The sequence below is a fragment of the Leucopleurus acutus genome (genome assembly GCF_964270905.1).
Source record: "Leucopleurus acutus genome assembly, chromosome: 2".
Taxonomy (NCBI): Eukaryota; Metazoa; Chordata; class Mammalia; order Artiodactyla; family Delphinidae; genus Leucopleurus; species Leucopleurus acutus.
In genome coordinates, this window is record NC_139143.1 from 64,231,232 (window position 1) to 64,249,226 (window position 17,995).

The 17,995-nt window shown below is 39.0% G+C and overlaps 1 protein-coding gene across 1 annotated transcript in view; it reads left to right on the plus strand.

Moving 5' to 3' along the window:
* Positions 1–668: 668 nt before the first annotated feature.
* TNFSF18 (TNF superfamily member 18) overlaps positions 669–17,995 on the plus strand; it is a gene marked incomplete at both ends in the record, with an annotated part of 82,348 nt that continues 65,021 nt past the window's right edge. Inside the window, one exon of the mRNA XM_082834660.1 lies at positions 669–719. Coding sequence (XP_082690786.1) covers positions 669–719 — 51 coding nt within the window. The remainder of the gene's footprint in view (positions 720–17,995) is intronic.

Below are 17,995 nucleotides of genomic sequence, written 5' to 3' on the forward strand. Positions count from 1 at the left end.
AGAACAGACTTCCTCAGGGGGTTATTCTGTCCTTCTGTGTCAAAACAGAACTGCTGACTTCAGCGAAAAAGACACATGCTTTGCAAGATCATTTCCAGTACTGATGACAGAGTTACGTTGCTCCGCAGGGCCTCATACTTTCGTTTACTTAATTTATAAATCACACCCTGCCTTCTTCTCCCTCAAAAAAAAAAAAAAAAAAAAACTGTGGTAGCATATTACAAAAGCAAAATGAGCATCATGTGATCACAATAGAAACAAGGTAAGACAGGTAGAGGGACATGTTTGGTTAGAAAATATGCCAAAAGGAAAATCAATATTATTTCCGTGAATTGTGCATTCAAGTTGCCAAAAGAAAGCAGTCAAAGGAATAGCCAAGTAGCAAAAGAAAGAAGGAAGGAAGGTGTATGATCAAGCCACTCAAGATGGCTGTTCTCTTGCTCTCTGCACCAACCCCCCCGGGACCAGTGCCTGCTTCACCTATACCCTACTTAGAATGGCTGACCTTCATTACGTACTTGCCCCAGACCCCAGCTAGTGATTGTTCTAATCAAAGGGGTGGGGCATGCCCCTCTGCTAGTTTCCCTGGTAACTGAAGAGCCAACCGGATTTCAATTCCCACTATAATTGGCAATCTTCCCTTCCTCCTAGGAGGGAAGCCTGCCGCCATGTCCTGCTGGCCGCTGTGGGAAGTCGCTCCAGGACCTTGCTTCAAACGTGTAAGCTCCCCCATCCATGAAACCGTTGATGTCTCTGTTGCTGACTCTGGGCTTTCTTCCGTCTTCAAGTTGGGCAAGTGCAGGCTTTGTAGGCATGCCGACTGCAGCCCAACAGGAGGAAAGAGGGAAGGGAGGAACCAACATTTACTGGATACCTCGCTCTTCTATCCTTGTGCTGGGCACTTATCTTATTTCCTCCAGTTCTTAGCACAGCCCTAGGAGAGATACTGTTTCCTCTATTTTACAAGCGAGGACAGAGAGATTAAATACATCAGTTCAGGATTGCAGGACTAGTAGATGGGATTAGGATACAGCTTTTTTTTTTTTTTTTCCTGTGGTACGCGGGCCTCTCACTGCTGTGGCCTCCCCCGCCGCGGAGCACAGGCTCCGGACGCGCAGGCCCAGCGGCCATGACCCACGGGCCCAGCCGCTCTGCGGCACGAGGGATCCACCCGGACCGGGGCAGGAACCCACGTCCCCCGCATCGGCAGGCGGACTCTCAACCACTGCGCCACCAGGGAAGCCCCGGATACAGCTTTTTTTTCCATGCTCAGTGAGGATCCGGGAAGACAGTGAGGCCCAGTGCTTAAAGAGTATGTTCTAAAGAACCAGCCACCTGGGTTCAAGTCCTGGCACCATCAAGTACTACCTGTGTGCCTTCCGACACATTCTTTAACCTCTTCCTGCCCCGTCTCTGAAATGGGGATAAAGAGGATTGCATGAGAAAATCTATAAAGCAAGTACTAGTATTTGGAATATAGTTAATGCTCGAAAACGGGTAGGAGTGGGTGGGGTACTGCGTTTTGTTTTGTTTTTATTTATTTAAAAATTTTTTTATTATATTTTTTTAGTTCCTGGATTTCTGCCTTAGTTTATTCAGACTCCTCTAACAGAAAACTATAGACTGGGTGGCTTATAAACATCAGAAATTTATTTCTTACACTTTTGGAGGCTGGGAAGTTCAAGATTGAGGCACTGGCAGATTCCATGTTTGGTGTGGACTTCTGGTTCACAGACAGCTGTTTTCTCACTGTGTCTTCGCATGGTAGAAGGGGTGAGGGAGCTCTTTGGGGGTCTCTTTTATTAGGGCACTAATTCCATTCATGAGGGCTTCACTCTCATGACCTAATCACCTCCCAAAGTCCTCACCTCCTAATACCATCACATTGAAGCTTAGGATTTCAACATGTGAATTTTAAGGGGACACAAATCAGTCTATAGCAATATCTCTTTAAAAATAAGTTTGAAACAGTGTCTGACTTACATTCCTCTACCGTAATTATCCCTACATTTATGACTGCATACTCTAACACCTCTTACTCATAAGGATTATTGATAATACTTTCTATAGAGAGAATAGAAAGATAATTCAATCTTTTATGGCTGATCAAAAAAAAATTTTTTTTTGGTTTCTGTTTTGCCTAGATACTTTTTTTAATATGGATGTTACTTTTTAGAGCAGTTTTAGGTTCACGGCATGCTTGAAAGGAGATTTCTATATATTCCTATATTCTCTCTACCCCCACCTATGCGTAGCCTCCCCCATTATTAACAACGCCCTCTAGAGTGATACATTTGTTATAATTGATGAATTTGCATTGAGACATCATAATCACCCCCATTCTCTTGACAGTATCTTTCACAGAGCAGAAAATTTTAATTTTAATGAAGTCCAGTTTATCAATTCATTCCTGGATCATGCCTTTGGTGTGGTATCTAAAAAGTTATCACCAAACCTGAGGTCATTTCTGCTGTGTTTTCTCCTATGTTATCTTCTAGGAGTTTTATAGTTTTTCCTTTTGCATTTAGATCTGTGGTCCATTTTGAGTTAACTTTTGTGAAGGGTGTAATGTATGTGTTTAGATTCTTTGGTTTTTTGGCATGTGATGTCGAGATGTTCCAGCACCATTTGCTGAAAAGACTATCTTTGCTCCATTGTACTGCCTTTGCCTTTGTCAGAAATCAGTTGACTATATTATGTGGGTCTATTTCTGCGTTCTCTATTATGTTCCATTGATCTATTTATCTATTCTTTTACCAATACAAAATTAGTTTTTTACTAATAGAAGCTGGGAAATTTTCTTTCATCTTCACCACTTGCTATTAAATGCCACAGCTATAACTTCTTGCCCTAAGATAAAGCCTAAGAGAACTCCAGGCCTGAGATCTCGAAGGACGTCTCCTCAATAGCTGACAGCTGCTGCCTCAGCAGGTGGTCTGAATTGGTCAAGTTTTTCAGCTCCCAGTTTCCCGTCTCCGCTGGATGAATTTTCAGGGTATGAGAAGACCGTGAAGCCTGAATCATAGTGGCTCACAAAACAACATCTCATTCAGATTCTTCTCCTTGGGGTCAATGATAGAGTTCAGATGCCTGACAAGGGCCATAAGGGGCAGGTTGTTCCTGGGGCCAGGTGCATGTGTAGTAGTACTGGCAGCCCATGGGCCACATGCTAGCCTTTCCTTGGCTGCCCCCTTCCCTGGTAAGGAGCTGGCAGGTCCAAGTGGATATGCCTACATGGAGCCTGTGGACTATACCATATTTACCTGCTTCCAGGCTTACTTGCTTGGGCTTTTCCCTGGGCCAGTCGTCTAGTGAGTGAACCACGCTTGTGTTGTGCCCTTCTTTAGGCCTCCGAGTTATCAGGGCAGCAGTTTACATCAAGGATGGAAAGGGTAGGGAGTGGGGAGTGCTGTGGACATACCTTGGATGTGTAAGTTAAGGTGTGAGATCCCTCAGTGTGTAGGAAGGAGCCAAGGGCTGGAAGAGCAAGGGTAGGGGTGCAGCAATCTTCCACACCAAGTTTGAAGAGGCCAAGAATTCTGAATTTGTACCTGGCCTTCCAGATCATTATGAAGGCATATTTGTCAGAGTAATAGGACAGGACATATTTTATTTAACAGTTTGATACTTGATTTTAACTTTCACATAGCTAGGTATATGGTATGAGGAAGACCATTTGTACTCTTTCCCATGGCTCCACAAATTTTGGGGGTGGACCTGTTGGTGAGTGATAGACATGGGACCACAATTCAGTATTCTGGGTTCCTGTGTTAAAGTCCTTTCAACTCTTTTAATGAGCTTGGCTCGTCCTTACTAAAAACAACTGGTTTGTTGTTTCCTAGATTTCCTCTGGTTTTATCCTGCTGGTCAAGTGTAAAATCTGATGGTGAATCAGAGAAAGTATAGTTACCCTAAATTAAGTTAAAATGCAGCTTGCTTTGGGCACCCACTCTCCCCTGACTCTTCTCTTCCCAGGCACATTACCTTGTGCTGTGGCCCATGAGCTCACCCTCTTTCTCCCTCTTTCTGTAAAATTCATCCAAGGGATGACCCAAGCCTAGGCCCAAGGGCTAGCCACAGAATTGCTATTTGTAGGGATAGAGACAGAGCTTGGACAGGCAGGCTGGGGTACTCACATGTGTTCATGGCTCATCACATTACAGAACAGATCCAGAGGTGGAAAGGGGAAGCAGACTGTGGGCTGGGGGTCCAGGGACCAGCTCTGTCATGCTAACCACGTTCAAGAACAGAACTCTGAGCAGAATGTGAAAATTTGGAATTTGAACTTGGTTTTCCAAACTATTATAATCCATGTAAGATGATATAAAATATTTAATTTAACAGCCTCTTACTTTGACTTAAAACTTTCAAATATGTAGAATGTGGTACATAAGTCTTGATTTATTTTTTCACACCTGGACTAGAAACTGTTAGGAGTAGACATCTGCTTAGAAGGATTTTCTCCCTGTAGGCTATGCTTCTCTTCTTTCTGGATAAAGGCCTGGTGATTTCCATCCTAAAGTCTACTGTCAGAGGTGGATAGAGACTTTCAAACCTGACCACTGGCTGACCTTTACTTTCTTGCTGGTTTAAGCTAAAGGGGTCTTAAATAGATTTTCAAATTGGACCTCAGCTTGTATCTGACCTTCCATGTTTTCTTAGGTCCTTCCTGAAGTTTTCCCCTATCCTGGGTGTGTTGAGAATTAGCAGAGGATAAAGTCCTCTGTACTCCACCCTCTCTTTTTTCCACTCCAACCTCAAAAACACATGCACAGAGCCACACAATATTCTTGTAAAAACTGGGGCTCCTTGTTCTCATCACTGAGGTTTTCTGGAGCTTCCTTCCTTCTCTTACTGCTCTAGGGCATTTTCCACTCAAAACCATTGACTTAAAAGAAAAAAAAAAAAAACACCCTTGATAAAAAAGAAAAGGGAAGGGTTCTTGTCAGAACATGGGAAACAAAATTCTGAAAATAACTCAGATTCTCCTACAGACATGATGCAAGTGTTATTAAGTTGAGGAACTGTTGACACCAATGACATGATTGCTGATCCTTTGCTCTTTTTCTCATTCTTTCCCATCAGTATTTCCTGAAATCTGGGTTCTGGGCAGTGACCCTTGAATGCAACCTTGTAAACAAGCACCCACAATGCTTACAGGAAAATCTTAGAGCTATGGCCCCCTTTAAACTTTTATTTAAATATATTTTAAATACAAAATTTAAATATACTAAATATGTAAGTGTATATTTAAATATATTAATAAATATAAATATATATATATATATATTTTTTTTTTTTTTGCGGTACGCGGGCCTCTCACTGTTGTGGCCTCTCCCGTTGCGGAGCACAGGCTCTGGACGCGCAGGCTCAGCGGCCATGGCTCACTGGCCTAGCCGCTCTGCAGCATGTGGGATCTTCCCGGACTGGGACACAAACCCGTGTCCCCTGCATCGGCAGGTGGACTCTCAACCACTGCGCCACCAGGGGAGCCCTAAATATATTTTTATAATATAAAATAATATAATTAAAATTATATTTTTATAGAGATAGATACCAACTGGGGGCTTATTTACTATAAATACCTCTTTAAATTTTCCTGGTATGGGGCTTCCCTGGTGGCGCAGTGGTTAAGAATCCGCCTGCCAATGCAGGGGATATGGGTTTGAGCCCTGGTCTGGGAAGATCCCACGTGCCACGGAGCAACTAAGCCCATGCACCACAACTACTGAGCCTGCACTCTAGAGCCCTTGAGCCACAACTACTGAGCCCACGTGCCACAACTACTGAAGCCCGCATGCCTAGAGCCTGTGCTCCGTAACAAGAGAAGTCACCACAATGAGAAGCCCTCTCACCACAACAAAGAGTAGCTCCCACTCGCTGCAGTTAGAGAAAGCCTGCGCGCCGCCAAAAATAATAAATAAATAAAATAAAAAGAAATTTCCTGGTATGGTGAAAGGGATTTAATGAGATAGAGATGGGATAAATGCAATCAGGAGAAAAATAAAAATTTAGGAACTAACCAGATGATAAAATTGGACACAACTCAATAGGTTTTAGGAGGCCAAAGACATTAAGATAATTCATTGGTCCATTCATTTATTCAACTAATATTTCTATTTTTGGTGCATTCATTTATTCAACTAATATTTCTATTTTCCTTCTTCTACTCTAACAAAAAGGATTAAAGCAGCTAAATTGTATTTATTGTGACTGGCAAGGACTGTGTACACTATTCTGGAAAATATAAGATTGTGACACAGCTGTTCAGAAGTTCAAAGCTGTTAGGAAAGGAAAACATGTATCTGAGAAAGTGAAAACAATATAAGACTTTATCAGAGATACTGGCCCTGAGTTTTATCTCATTTCCATTCCATATGTTATGTTATGACCAGAGTTAGCTTTCTAAAATGAAAATCTCATTGCATAAATCTGCCTAAAACCATTTGTGGGTTCTCGTTATTTATTGGAGAAAGTTGAAGTGCCTTAGCATTGTGTACAAAGTGTCCATGACCTTGTTCCTGGCTACCTTTCTGGACTCATCTCCAGTCACCACCTCTCCTCCCTGTGTGTAGAATGGGAGCTTCCAGAGAGCCATGACTATATCTTACTTATCTTTGACCTCCCAGTGTCATAGTGGAGGCTTCATGAGCACTTTATTTTTAATTAACAGAGCCTTTTCTATCCATGAATCTTTTCTCTAAACTACTTTATGGTGGAATTTAACACATACAGAAAACTTCATAAAACAAATGAACACAAGTGTAATTACCACTTCACTCAAAAACTAGAACATTGCTGGCTCACCAGAAGTCGTCTTCATGCCCTTTCCTAATCACATCCCCTTTTCTCTCCCCAAAGATAACCACTCACCCCACCTATTCTCCTGTTCTCAGCTCAAGCCCACAATCCCCACAGCCCACCTCACTTCTGGGATATTCTCCTGAGCTCATACAGACCTCTGATAACTTCCTTTGTCTCTGATCTTTAAAGCACCTATTTTCTTTAGCATTCATTTGGCACCTAGTCACCTATAGCATCTCTTTATAAAGTTACATTTATGGTATTCTTCTTGTATTGTTTATATTATTTTGCCTTCACTGTAGGTATCTTTATCTGTTCAAATACTTTTTGATGTCCACATTCTATATTGCTATTGTCTATGTTTTACGTTTATAGTTAAATATTCATTAAGTATCTATAATGAGATCTTATTGACAGACATATCAAAGCGTGTAAGAGACAGATTTACTCAACGCGATAAAGAGAAAGAGCCAAGTATAGTCTACACAGAGACACACAGAGAGAGAAAGAGAGAGCAAGATATTGTTCTGATGTAGTGCACATAAGTATTCAAGAGTTTCACACACTGAAAATCATAATTTCTCTCTCCCCTATTATTCATTTCCTCAAACCAGAGCAAGTGTTAGGAAATCCAGATACGCTTCAGATATAATCTTCAAACAGATTAAGGTTTTGAGTAAAGAAGACATTTAGGATCAAGCAGTACCTGTCCTCTTTAGCATTTTACTTGAGAGGAAACATTGCCAGAACATGGGCCACACTATTGGTTGAACTCCTGACGTGGATACTCCAGGAAGGATTCCACATTGTCAGGGAAACTGGAAGAGATGACACTGAAAATCCTTTCCTACCTTATGATGGCATAGATGAATGAAAGCCATTGCCAATCTAAATATAATGATTAAGTCTGTAGTTTTACTTAGAAATTAAGTTGGTGCTGAAAGCTCAGATCTAAGACATGGGATTGTGATTCAGCTAGCTCCCAGATTCCACCCACTAAATATGGTTAACACTTTTAGTCAACCTATATCCATCATTTCAACTCTTGGGTGGAATAATAAATGTTAAACATGTGAACGTGAATTATCTTTCCTTGCTTTTCACATACTGTCAGTGACCACCCCTCCGTGTCACCTATACTTTTCTTGCAGAATTTTACTCATTCTTTGAGATTCAAATAAAACATATCATCCCATATGAAATCTACCTTGATTTCTCATGAAAGTTAGGGCTTTGTCTATTCTGCTTAACAACACTTTTTTTCCTTAAAATACTCAACACATTGTATTTCAGTGTATTTATCTGCCCCACAGAATTATAAGCTCCTCAACTTTAAGGGCTGGGTTTTATTTAGTACTAGACCTGTGGTAGGTGCTCAATAATTTGAGTGAACAAAAAGTACAGAGTAGTAAAATTTGAGACACAGAATCAAAAGTAATAAATACCCAGTGCCAGAATTAATATCTTCTGTTTTCCAGTTACTAGATTAGGTACTGAGAAAAGGCAAATAAAACAGAACAGGCATCCGGAAGCTCACAGTCCAGTAGGGAAAGAAGAGAAGTAAGTGAACACATGAAATATTGTAGGAGGGAGGAAGATGGAGGTGGGTAGGGTGCAGTGGGAGCCCAGAGAACTGGTGTTTGACTCAAGAGGGGGAGTAGGAGACAGATGTGCAAGCTGATTTACTAAGGACAGGCAGCCCGTCGTATGGAGAAGGGGAAGAGGTAGGGGGCGTTCAAGGCAGGGGAACTTGAAGCATTGGAGTCCTCTTATGACCTTACATGGAGATTCCTAGCAGTGAGAACAAGCACAGAAATTTGCTTCTGTCTGGTTGACCATAGCCCTAGCACTTCTGTGGGGTGTACCAGAGAGGAAAAGAGAAAGGAGAGGAGAGCATACTTCTTCTGTCTGACTGGGAAAAAGTAAAAAGATGCAATTGGATCACATGTGAACTTGTACTATACTTAGATGTACAAAGAAAATTAGCTTCTTTATTTTCTAGTAAATGGCTGATCTTCTTTACAGTCTCCTCACATCCCCTTGGGAGGGGAAGGCAGAGAGTTTCAACTTCCTATTTCTTGCATCACAGGCTATACTAGTTTGAACAGTGTATTTTCAGTGACTCAGTCTCTTTTGGATAAATGCTTTTCAGATTTCCTCTCCCCATCTCTACTCCTGCCTCCATCCCTTGCTTTTTTTCCAAGGACAACCTCATGGCAACACAGAAGACAAATGATTGGAACTCATGTAGCATTCTCTAGAATCTTATTGGTCTCTTCTGGGTCCTGCCATGAGGCAGCCACTCAGCCTTTCAGGTACAGCTGGTTTTATTTGATGTTTTGGAGGATATGCAAGCATCTGTGACTAGAACTCACAGTCTAGGGCATTTATATGGTATTTTAAATGTGGCAACCACTTCATTCAGACCCTGGGTCTTAGCCAGTAAGCTGCTCCAATCAGCACCTCAACATCTGGTCACATTTTTGAGTACCATGTATGGGCCTTGGGAAAGAAGGAGAGATACTTTAAGACAGTCTTTCTGGGCACCCTCCTTCAGGATCTTCAGGCATGTGCATCTGGATCTTTCCATTGGGTCCCTTTCCTTGGGGTTCATCCTGAGTGGGGGAAATGAAGAAATGAAAGATCTTTCCATAGTACTTAGTCAACTCTCTTTTCTTTCCCATAATCCACCAGGATAGAAGGGGCAATTGATCTACTTCTCCTTCCTGGCATAGACTTCTCTTACATAATATTCTCCTGTTTCCTTCTTAATAGAAGAGAAGTACTTCCATATTGTGGGAGAAACTATAATTTGAAAAGAAACTCTAAACTCTGAGTTGGCCAGGTCTGACCCTTGATGGAGTACAAATGGACATTGATTTAACACCCACACATATTATTCTAATTACACAGGCACAGCCAGTATAAAAAAGTAACACTTAAAGTAAGTGTTGTGGAATGGCAGAGCGAGATGGTGAAACTCCTTTCTCACAAAAACAGAAAATACAGGCAAAACAACTAAAATCATTTCACGACTTCAGAAATTAACCAAAACCACAGAACAAATTGAAAATTGTCTATGCAAGAGAAACTAAACTTCTGTAAGGTAGCAGTATCTATGTCATTTTAACATGGGCTATTCCCATCCCCCTTTCATCTCCAGCCAGGTAGTGGGGTAGTCATGACAAGCCAGCAGTCTTGCAGCCAATGGAGAGGGATGACCAATTCTGGAACTTGATTAAAATACCCAACTGTATAGTACCATTGATATTTTGTCTGTATTTGCAGCTACCTGGAAAATTTTCATACCCAGGGTGTTGGGGCTATTTGTTTTGACTCAGAGCTAGCTCAACAACAACTAAAAGCTCTATCCCCAGGATATTACCTGAAATAATAGTAATCTGCTGGCAACATCATAGCGGTTGGTCTAAGGCTGTGATTTCAGTTGAGGCAAAAAAGAGTATGACCAAAAAATTTAAAGGAAGTCCTGGAGCTAGGTAACTAGAACTAAGGAACTTCAGAAAGCCCTGACATATTTCTGAGGATCTAGAAGGCAGTGTGTGTGTGTGCAGGACTTGACCTGAAAAGGAGAAGGCTTCAGCCATTCCAGTCCACATTTAGCTGACATTGACATTGCACAAGCAAGAAGTGAAAGCTAAGACTGCTTCATAAATTGCCTGAAATTTGAAGGCATGCCTTCGCACACAGATCCCTTTGGCAAAGGGTGAAAGACATGTAGACAAAGCATTTAAGGAAATCTTCCTATAGATCATTGGCTGGCCACAAGAATGACCCCTAGGAACTCAGATTAAAAATAAAAACAAGAACTTTAAAAAAAGCCTAGGAGAGAACTCATTGGCCACATATTTCAGAATACCGACAACAATAAGAAACTTTGGAGAGGAGGGTGATCTGATACCATAGTTGTTATATTATTCAATATACTATCTAAAGTATCCAAGTTCAAAAGAATTATGACACATGCAGAGGAAAATAAAAATATGACACATACGTGGATAAAAACAAAGGGAGCCAAAGAAAATGTCCCTGAGGGGGAACTGATAGTGAACTTAGTAGCCAAAGAATTTAAACCAACTATTATAAATATGTTGAAATAACAAAAGAATTAAAGGAAAGCATGACAATGATATCTTACCAATTAGACAATATAAATAAAAAGAAAAATAATCAAAATAAACCTCAGACCTTCTGGAGTTGAGAAGTACAATCACAAAAATAAGAAAAGTTTAGTAGAGGTGTTAAAAACAAATCTGAGCTTGCAGAAGAAAGAATGTCAACTTGAAGATAGGTGAATTGAAATTATCCAGTCCTAGGAATAGGAAAAAAAAAAAAAGAATGAAGACAAATGAACAGCACCTTAGAGACCTGTGCATACAATCAAGCATATGAACATACGCAAAATGAATGTCTCAGGAGGAGAGAAGAGATAAGGGGGCAGAAAGAATATTTGAAGAAATAATGGCCCCAAACTTCCAAAATTTGATGAAAAGCATTATTCTACACATCCTAGAAGCTCAGTGAACTGTAAGATAAACTCTAAATGATCTACACAAAGACTCACCATAATGAAACTTTAGAAAGCCAAAGACAAGAAGACAATATTGAAAGCAGCAAGAGAGGTGACTCATCACATACAAAGGATCCTCATTAGAAACCATAGAGGTCAGAAGATGAGATGAGATGACATAGTCAAAATACTGAAAGAAATGGACTGTCAACCAAGAATTCTATATCCAGCAAAACTATCCTTCAAAAATGAAGGAGAAATTAAGATATTCCCAGGTAAACAAACTCTGAGACAATTTGTCACTAGCAGAGTTATTTAATAAGAAGTACTAAAGGAAGCCCTTCAGGCTGAAATAAAAGGACACTAGATGGTAACTCAAACCCATACAAAGAAATAAAGAGCACTGGAAAAGGTAAATACATAGCTAAATATAAAAGACAATATAAACATATTTTTGTTTCTAACTGTTTTATTCTTTTGTATGATTTAAAGGCAAATACAGGGACTTCCCTGGTGATACAGTGGTTAAGAATCTGCCTGCCAATGCAGGGGACATGGGTTTGAGCCATGGTCTGGGAAGATCCCACATGCTTCAGAGCAACTAAGCCTGTGTGCCACCACTACTGAGCCTGAGCTCTAGAGTCTGTGAGCCACAACTACTGAGCCTTTGCCACAACTGCTGAAGCCTGTGCACCTAGAGCCTGTGCTCTGCAACAAGAGAAGCCACTGCAATGAGAAGCCCATGCACCGCAAAGAAGAGTAGCCCCCACTCGCTGCAACTAGAGAAAGCCCACGTGCAGCAATGAAGACCCGATGCAGGCAAAAATAAATAAATAAATTTAAAAGACCAGGAATAAATTTAACAAAGGAAGTACAAGAAGTACAAGACTTGTACACAGAACACTACAAAACACTGTCAAAAAAAACGATTTAAGTAAATGGAAGGACATCCTATGTTCATGCATTGGCAGAGTTAGTAGTGTTATAATGGCAATACTCTTTGTATTGATCCACAGATTCATTACAATTCCTGTAAAAATTCCAGATTCCCCTTTGCAGAAATTGGCAAGCTGATACTAACATTTTATGGAAATAAAAGGGATATATTGCCAAAAGAACCTTGGAAGAAAAGAACAAAATTGGAAAACTCATACTTCCCTATTTCAAAACTTACTACAAAGTTACAGTAATCAAGATAGTGTAGTACTGGAATAAGAATAGAAATATAGGTCAATAGAATATAAGTGAGAGTCCAGATATTAACTCTTATATTTATGGTCAGTTGATTTTTAATAAGGGTGCCAAAATAATTCAATGGGAAAATATAATCTTATCAATAAATGGTACTGGGATATCTGAATATTCACATGGAAAAGTATTAAGTTTGACCCCTACCTCACATTGTATACAAAAATGAACTCAGAATGGATCATAGACTTAAATATGAGCTAAAACTATAAAGCTTACAGAAGAAAACTTAGGAGTAATTCTGTGACCTTGGGTTAGACAACAGTTTCTTAGATATGACACCAAAAGTACAAGTGACAAAAGAACAAAGAGGATAAATGGGATTTCATTAAAATTAAAACATTTACTTCAAAGGACACTATCAAGAGAATGAAGACAACCCACAGACTGAAAGAAAATATTTGTAAATTATATCTCTGCTAAAGGATTTGTATCCAGAAAAAAAAAAATATATATATATATATATATATTTTTTTTTTTTTGCTGTACGTGGGCCTCTCACTGTTGTGGCCTCTCCCGTTGTGGAGCACAGGCTCCGGACGCACAGGCTCAGCGGCCATGGCTCACGGGCTCAGCCGCTCCACGGCACGTGGGATCTTCCCGGACCGGGGCCCAAACCCGTGCCCCCTGCATCAGCAGGGGTGACTCTCAACCACTGCACCACCAGGGAAGCCCCAGAATATATTTTTAATAAACCTTACAACTCAATAATAAAAAGACAAGCCAATTAAAAAAGAGCACAGAATTTGGATAGACATTTCTTCAATAAAAATATACTAATAGCCAACAAGAATATGAAAAGATGCTTGACATTATTAGTCATTAGGTAAATGTCAATCAAAGCTGTAATCACTTCATACCCACTAGGATGGTGAAATAAAAAAACAAACAATAACAAGTATTAACAAGGATATGGAGAAATTAGAACCCTCATATATTGCTTACAGGAATGTAAAATGTTGCACCCACTTTGGAAAACAATTTGGTAGTTCCTCACATTATTAATCAGAGTTACAATACAAGCCAGCAGTTTTATTCTTAGGTATATATCCAAGAGAAATGAAGACATATGTCCTCACAAAAATGCGTTCATGAATGCTCATAATAGCCAAAAAGTGGAAACAACTCAAATGTTCATCAGCTGATGAATGGATAAACAAAGGTGGTATATCCATACAGTGTAATACATTCAGCCAGAAAAAGAAATGAAGTATTGATACATGTTATAAAGTAGATGAACCTTGAATAAACACTAAGTGAAAGAGGTAATCACAAAAGACCAGATATTGTATGATACCGTTTATGTGATGTCAACCTATAAAAAACAAGAATCCAGTTCAAGAGGTTAAATGTTGATTTGGGATCAAAGAACTGCAGTTTGGGGTATACAGATTTAGGTAGAAATCCAAATAGTATCCTGATTACAGGAGAGGGAGGGGCTCAGGGTTTTAAAGGGGAAAAGAGAGGAAGATAAGTTGTTTTTAAAAAGGGTTAATTGGTGCAAGATGAGGTAATTGATCAAGTGAAGTCTTCATTGGTAAAAGATGAGGTAAAGCTAGATATGTACTTTATTAATTGGTCAGGTAAAGTGGGCATGAGGTAAAAGTTCACTTTTATCAGTCCTTTCAAGGATATTCTTGTTCTTGCTCATTTCTTGGCACATTGGTGGTTTGACCTAGTTCAGAGTTTCAGAAAATAGGATGTACAAGGCAGGTGTTCTGGAGTGTCTACTCTGGTGTGGTAGGATGAAAATGTTGTAAAACGAGATTTGGGAGGTGGTTGCAAAATTCTGTGAATATACTAAAAACCGCAGCGCTGCATACTTTAAATGAGTGAATTTTATGGTGTGTGACTTACATATCAATAAAGTTATTTTTTAAAAAAGAGAGATATAGGGGTGCCACAAAAAATGTTACAGGTTTTGTGGGGGGAGGCATGAAATCTCAAGCTCATCATCTCAGAGAGCATGGCTCTGTTAACCAGGTGTTTCGGGAAAGTCACTAATAGACTAGGTGAGTTCCCTTGCTAATATCTATTTAGAAGCCTAGATTTATTCAGATTTTATATTTCCAAGCACTAATTTTAAACTTAAACTAAATCTTATGGCCTACAGGTGACATTTCATATGTCAAAGTACTTTTACACTTGTCATTTTATTTGGCCAGAAAGACAAATATTATTAATGGTTAAGAAATTTTTAATTTCTTCTCCATAAAAATATTTTATAAGAATTATAACAAAGAGGCACAAATAATTGATTTAAGAGGCCTTTCAATAGCATTTTTCTAAATGTGTGCAGAGGAACACCAGCTTTGCTAAGTGTTTTGGGGAAAAAAAGACATCAACAGCCAAAAATGTTTGGACATCTATGTACAACATTCTTTTCTTGGAAATTGAATGGGCATGAGGTAATTAAAGGCTCTGAAAAGTTATTCACACTCACTCAACAAATATTCATTCAATGCCTCCTAAGTGTCAGGCACTGTTCTTGGCACTGGGGACACAACAGAGAACAAAGACACAATTCTTCATCTGATGGGGTTTGCATTTTAATGTTGTACAGAAAAAAATCTATTTTAATTTAGTATTTTTAATTAAGTTTTTCTCAACTTATTTGATCACAGAATAATTTTTTTCAAGAAATATCCATTAACATTCTGTGGAATACATTTTGTTAAATAGGGGTCTGCATTTATATATACCAACCTTCTAATAGAAATGCTATAAGACAGTCAGGGGGGAAAAGCAGCATATGCAAGCATCCTGAATTGTACACAAACTGTGGTTTTAGTCCTTGGTGTTATCAAAAGGTAATGGGAATTAAACCTTTATCCTTAAGGAGTATGACAGGATGGCCTGATTAAAAGTGAGGATGGGAAAGAAAACAAAAGAGATGAGCAATTAAAATATTTGTAAACATATTTTAGGTGACCCAGTTTCCAGATCTTTTCAATTATGAACAAGTTGAGAAAACCAAATGCAATTAATTAGGGTACTATAGAGGAGGAGGGACATGTGTATGAAATTAAGATATCATCTGAGAAATCTGAGTGTAAGGAATTGTAAATTTCCTACTGGGAAACTACTGGGAAATTTAACTACTGGGAAATTATAAAGGAATTACAAATCCCCTCTTAAGAAATGTATTCAAGTGACAGTAAACTACTAGAAATTCAAGTACAACAGTAGGTTGGACTGGATAAAACTAAGGCTAGAGCAAATTTTGGAGATAAAAAAATTATCCTCAAAGGCAATATTAAAAGTCATAACTTTACTATTAATTCCTATTAAAAAATCTTCTTTACACTTACATTCTTTTCTCTAATAAATTTCAGTTTTGCATAAGTGGAATCAATAAGTATGTAGCCTTTTGTGTCTTTATTTCAATGAGCATAATATTTTCAAGGTTCATCCATATTTTAGCACATATTGGAATTTCATCCCTTTTTAAGGCTGAATAATATTCCATTGTGCATATATACCTATCCATGCATCTGCTGATGGACATTTGAGTTGTTTCCGTTTTCTGGCCATTGTGAATAATGCTGCCATGAAAACTGGTGTACAAGTATCTGTTTGAATACCTGCTTTCAATTCTTTGGGGTATATATCTAGAAGTAGAATTGTTGGATAATCTGGTAATTCTGTGGTTAACTTTTTGAGGAACTGCCAAACTGTTTTCCACAGCAGCTGCACCATTTTACATTCTCAAGGAACAAGGGTTCCAACTCCTCCACATCCTTGCTGTATGATCAGGCCATCCAAGATGGCTATTCTCTTGCTCTCTGTACATCCCCTGCTCAACCAGTGCCTACTTCATTTACATGCTGCTCACCTGACTAACCTTCCTACATACTTGCCCCAGACCCCAGCTAATGATTGGTTTAACTTTAGGTACCAGGATAGCTTATCAAAGAGGTTGTGAGGGGCATGCCCCTCTGCTGGTTTCTCTGGTAACCAGTGAACCAATCTGATGTCAATTCACCCTATAACTGGTAACCTCCCCCTGCCCCTGAGAGCAAAGACTGCTGCCATGTTCTGTCCCTGCCACCTGCCACACACAGTGGGGTGTTGCTCCAGGACCTTGCTTCAGACATGTAAGCTCCATCTATCCATTAAACCATTAATGTCTCTTTTGCTAACTCTGAGCTCTTTCTTCGGTCACAAGGATGGGCAAGTACAGGGCTTGTAGGGCTGTGGGATGCATCCAAACACTTGCCAATACTTTTTATTCTCCTCCCCCTTTGTTGGATAATAGGTATCCTAATGGGTGTGTAGTGGTACCTCATTGTTTTGATTTACATTTCCCTAATGGCTAGTGATGTTGAATGTCTTTTCATGTGCGTATTGGCCATTTGTATATCCTCTTTGGAGAAATGTCCATTTAAGTCCTTTGCCCATTTTTGGATTGGGTGGTTTGTTTTTTGCTGTTAGACCATAGGAATTCTTTATATATTCTGAATATTGATCCTTTATTAGATATATACTCTGCAGATATTTTCTCCTATGCCATGGGTTACCTTTTCACTTAATTGACAGCATCCTTTGAAACAGAACAGTTTATAATTTTGATGAAGACCAGTTTATCTTTTTTTTTTTTCTTTCTTGTCTGGGCTTTTGGTGTCATATCCAAGAAATCACTGCTAAATTCAGTGTCAAGAAGATTTTCCCCTATGTTTTTTTCTAAGGGTTTTATTTCTTATGTTTAGGTGTTTGATTCATTTGAGTTAATTTTTGTACATGTTATAAGGTAAGAATCCAACTTCCTTGTTTTGCATGTGGATATCTAACTTGCCTAGCACCATTCATTGAAAATGCTGTCCTTTTCCCATTGAATGGTCTTGGCAACCTTGTTAAAATTCAAAAGACTGTGCAAAGGTTTATTTTTGGACTCTCTATTTTGTTCCATTTGTCTACATTTCTGTCCTTATGCTAGTACCATACAATTTTGATGATTATTCTTTTGCAGTACGTTTTGAAATCAGGGAATATGTGTTCTTCAACTTTGTTCTTTATTTTCAAAATTGTTTTGGTTATTCTGAGTCCCTTGAGATTCCATATTAATTTTAAGATGGGTTTTTCTCTTCCTGAAAAAGCACCATTGGGATTTTGATAGGGATTGCATTGAATCTGTAGGTCATTTTGAGTAGTATTGTCATTAAGAAAGTAGTATTGTCATTAAGAAAATTAAGTCTTCTAATTCATAAACATGGGATGTCTTTCCATTTGTGTATTCTTTAACTTCTTTCAGTAATGTTTTATAGTATTTAATGTACAAATCTTTTGCCTCCTTAGTTAAATTCATTTGTAGATTTTTTAAAAAATTTTGATGCTATTGTAAATGGAACTGTTAATTTCCTTTTTGGGTTATTCATTATTAGTGTATAAAATTATAACTGATTTTTGTGTGTCGAA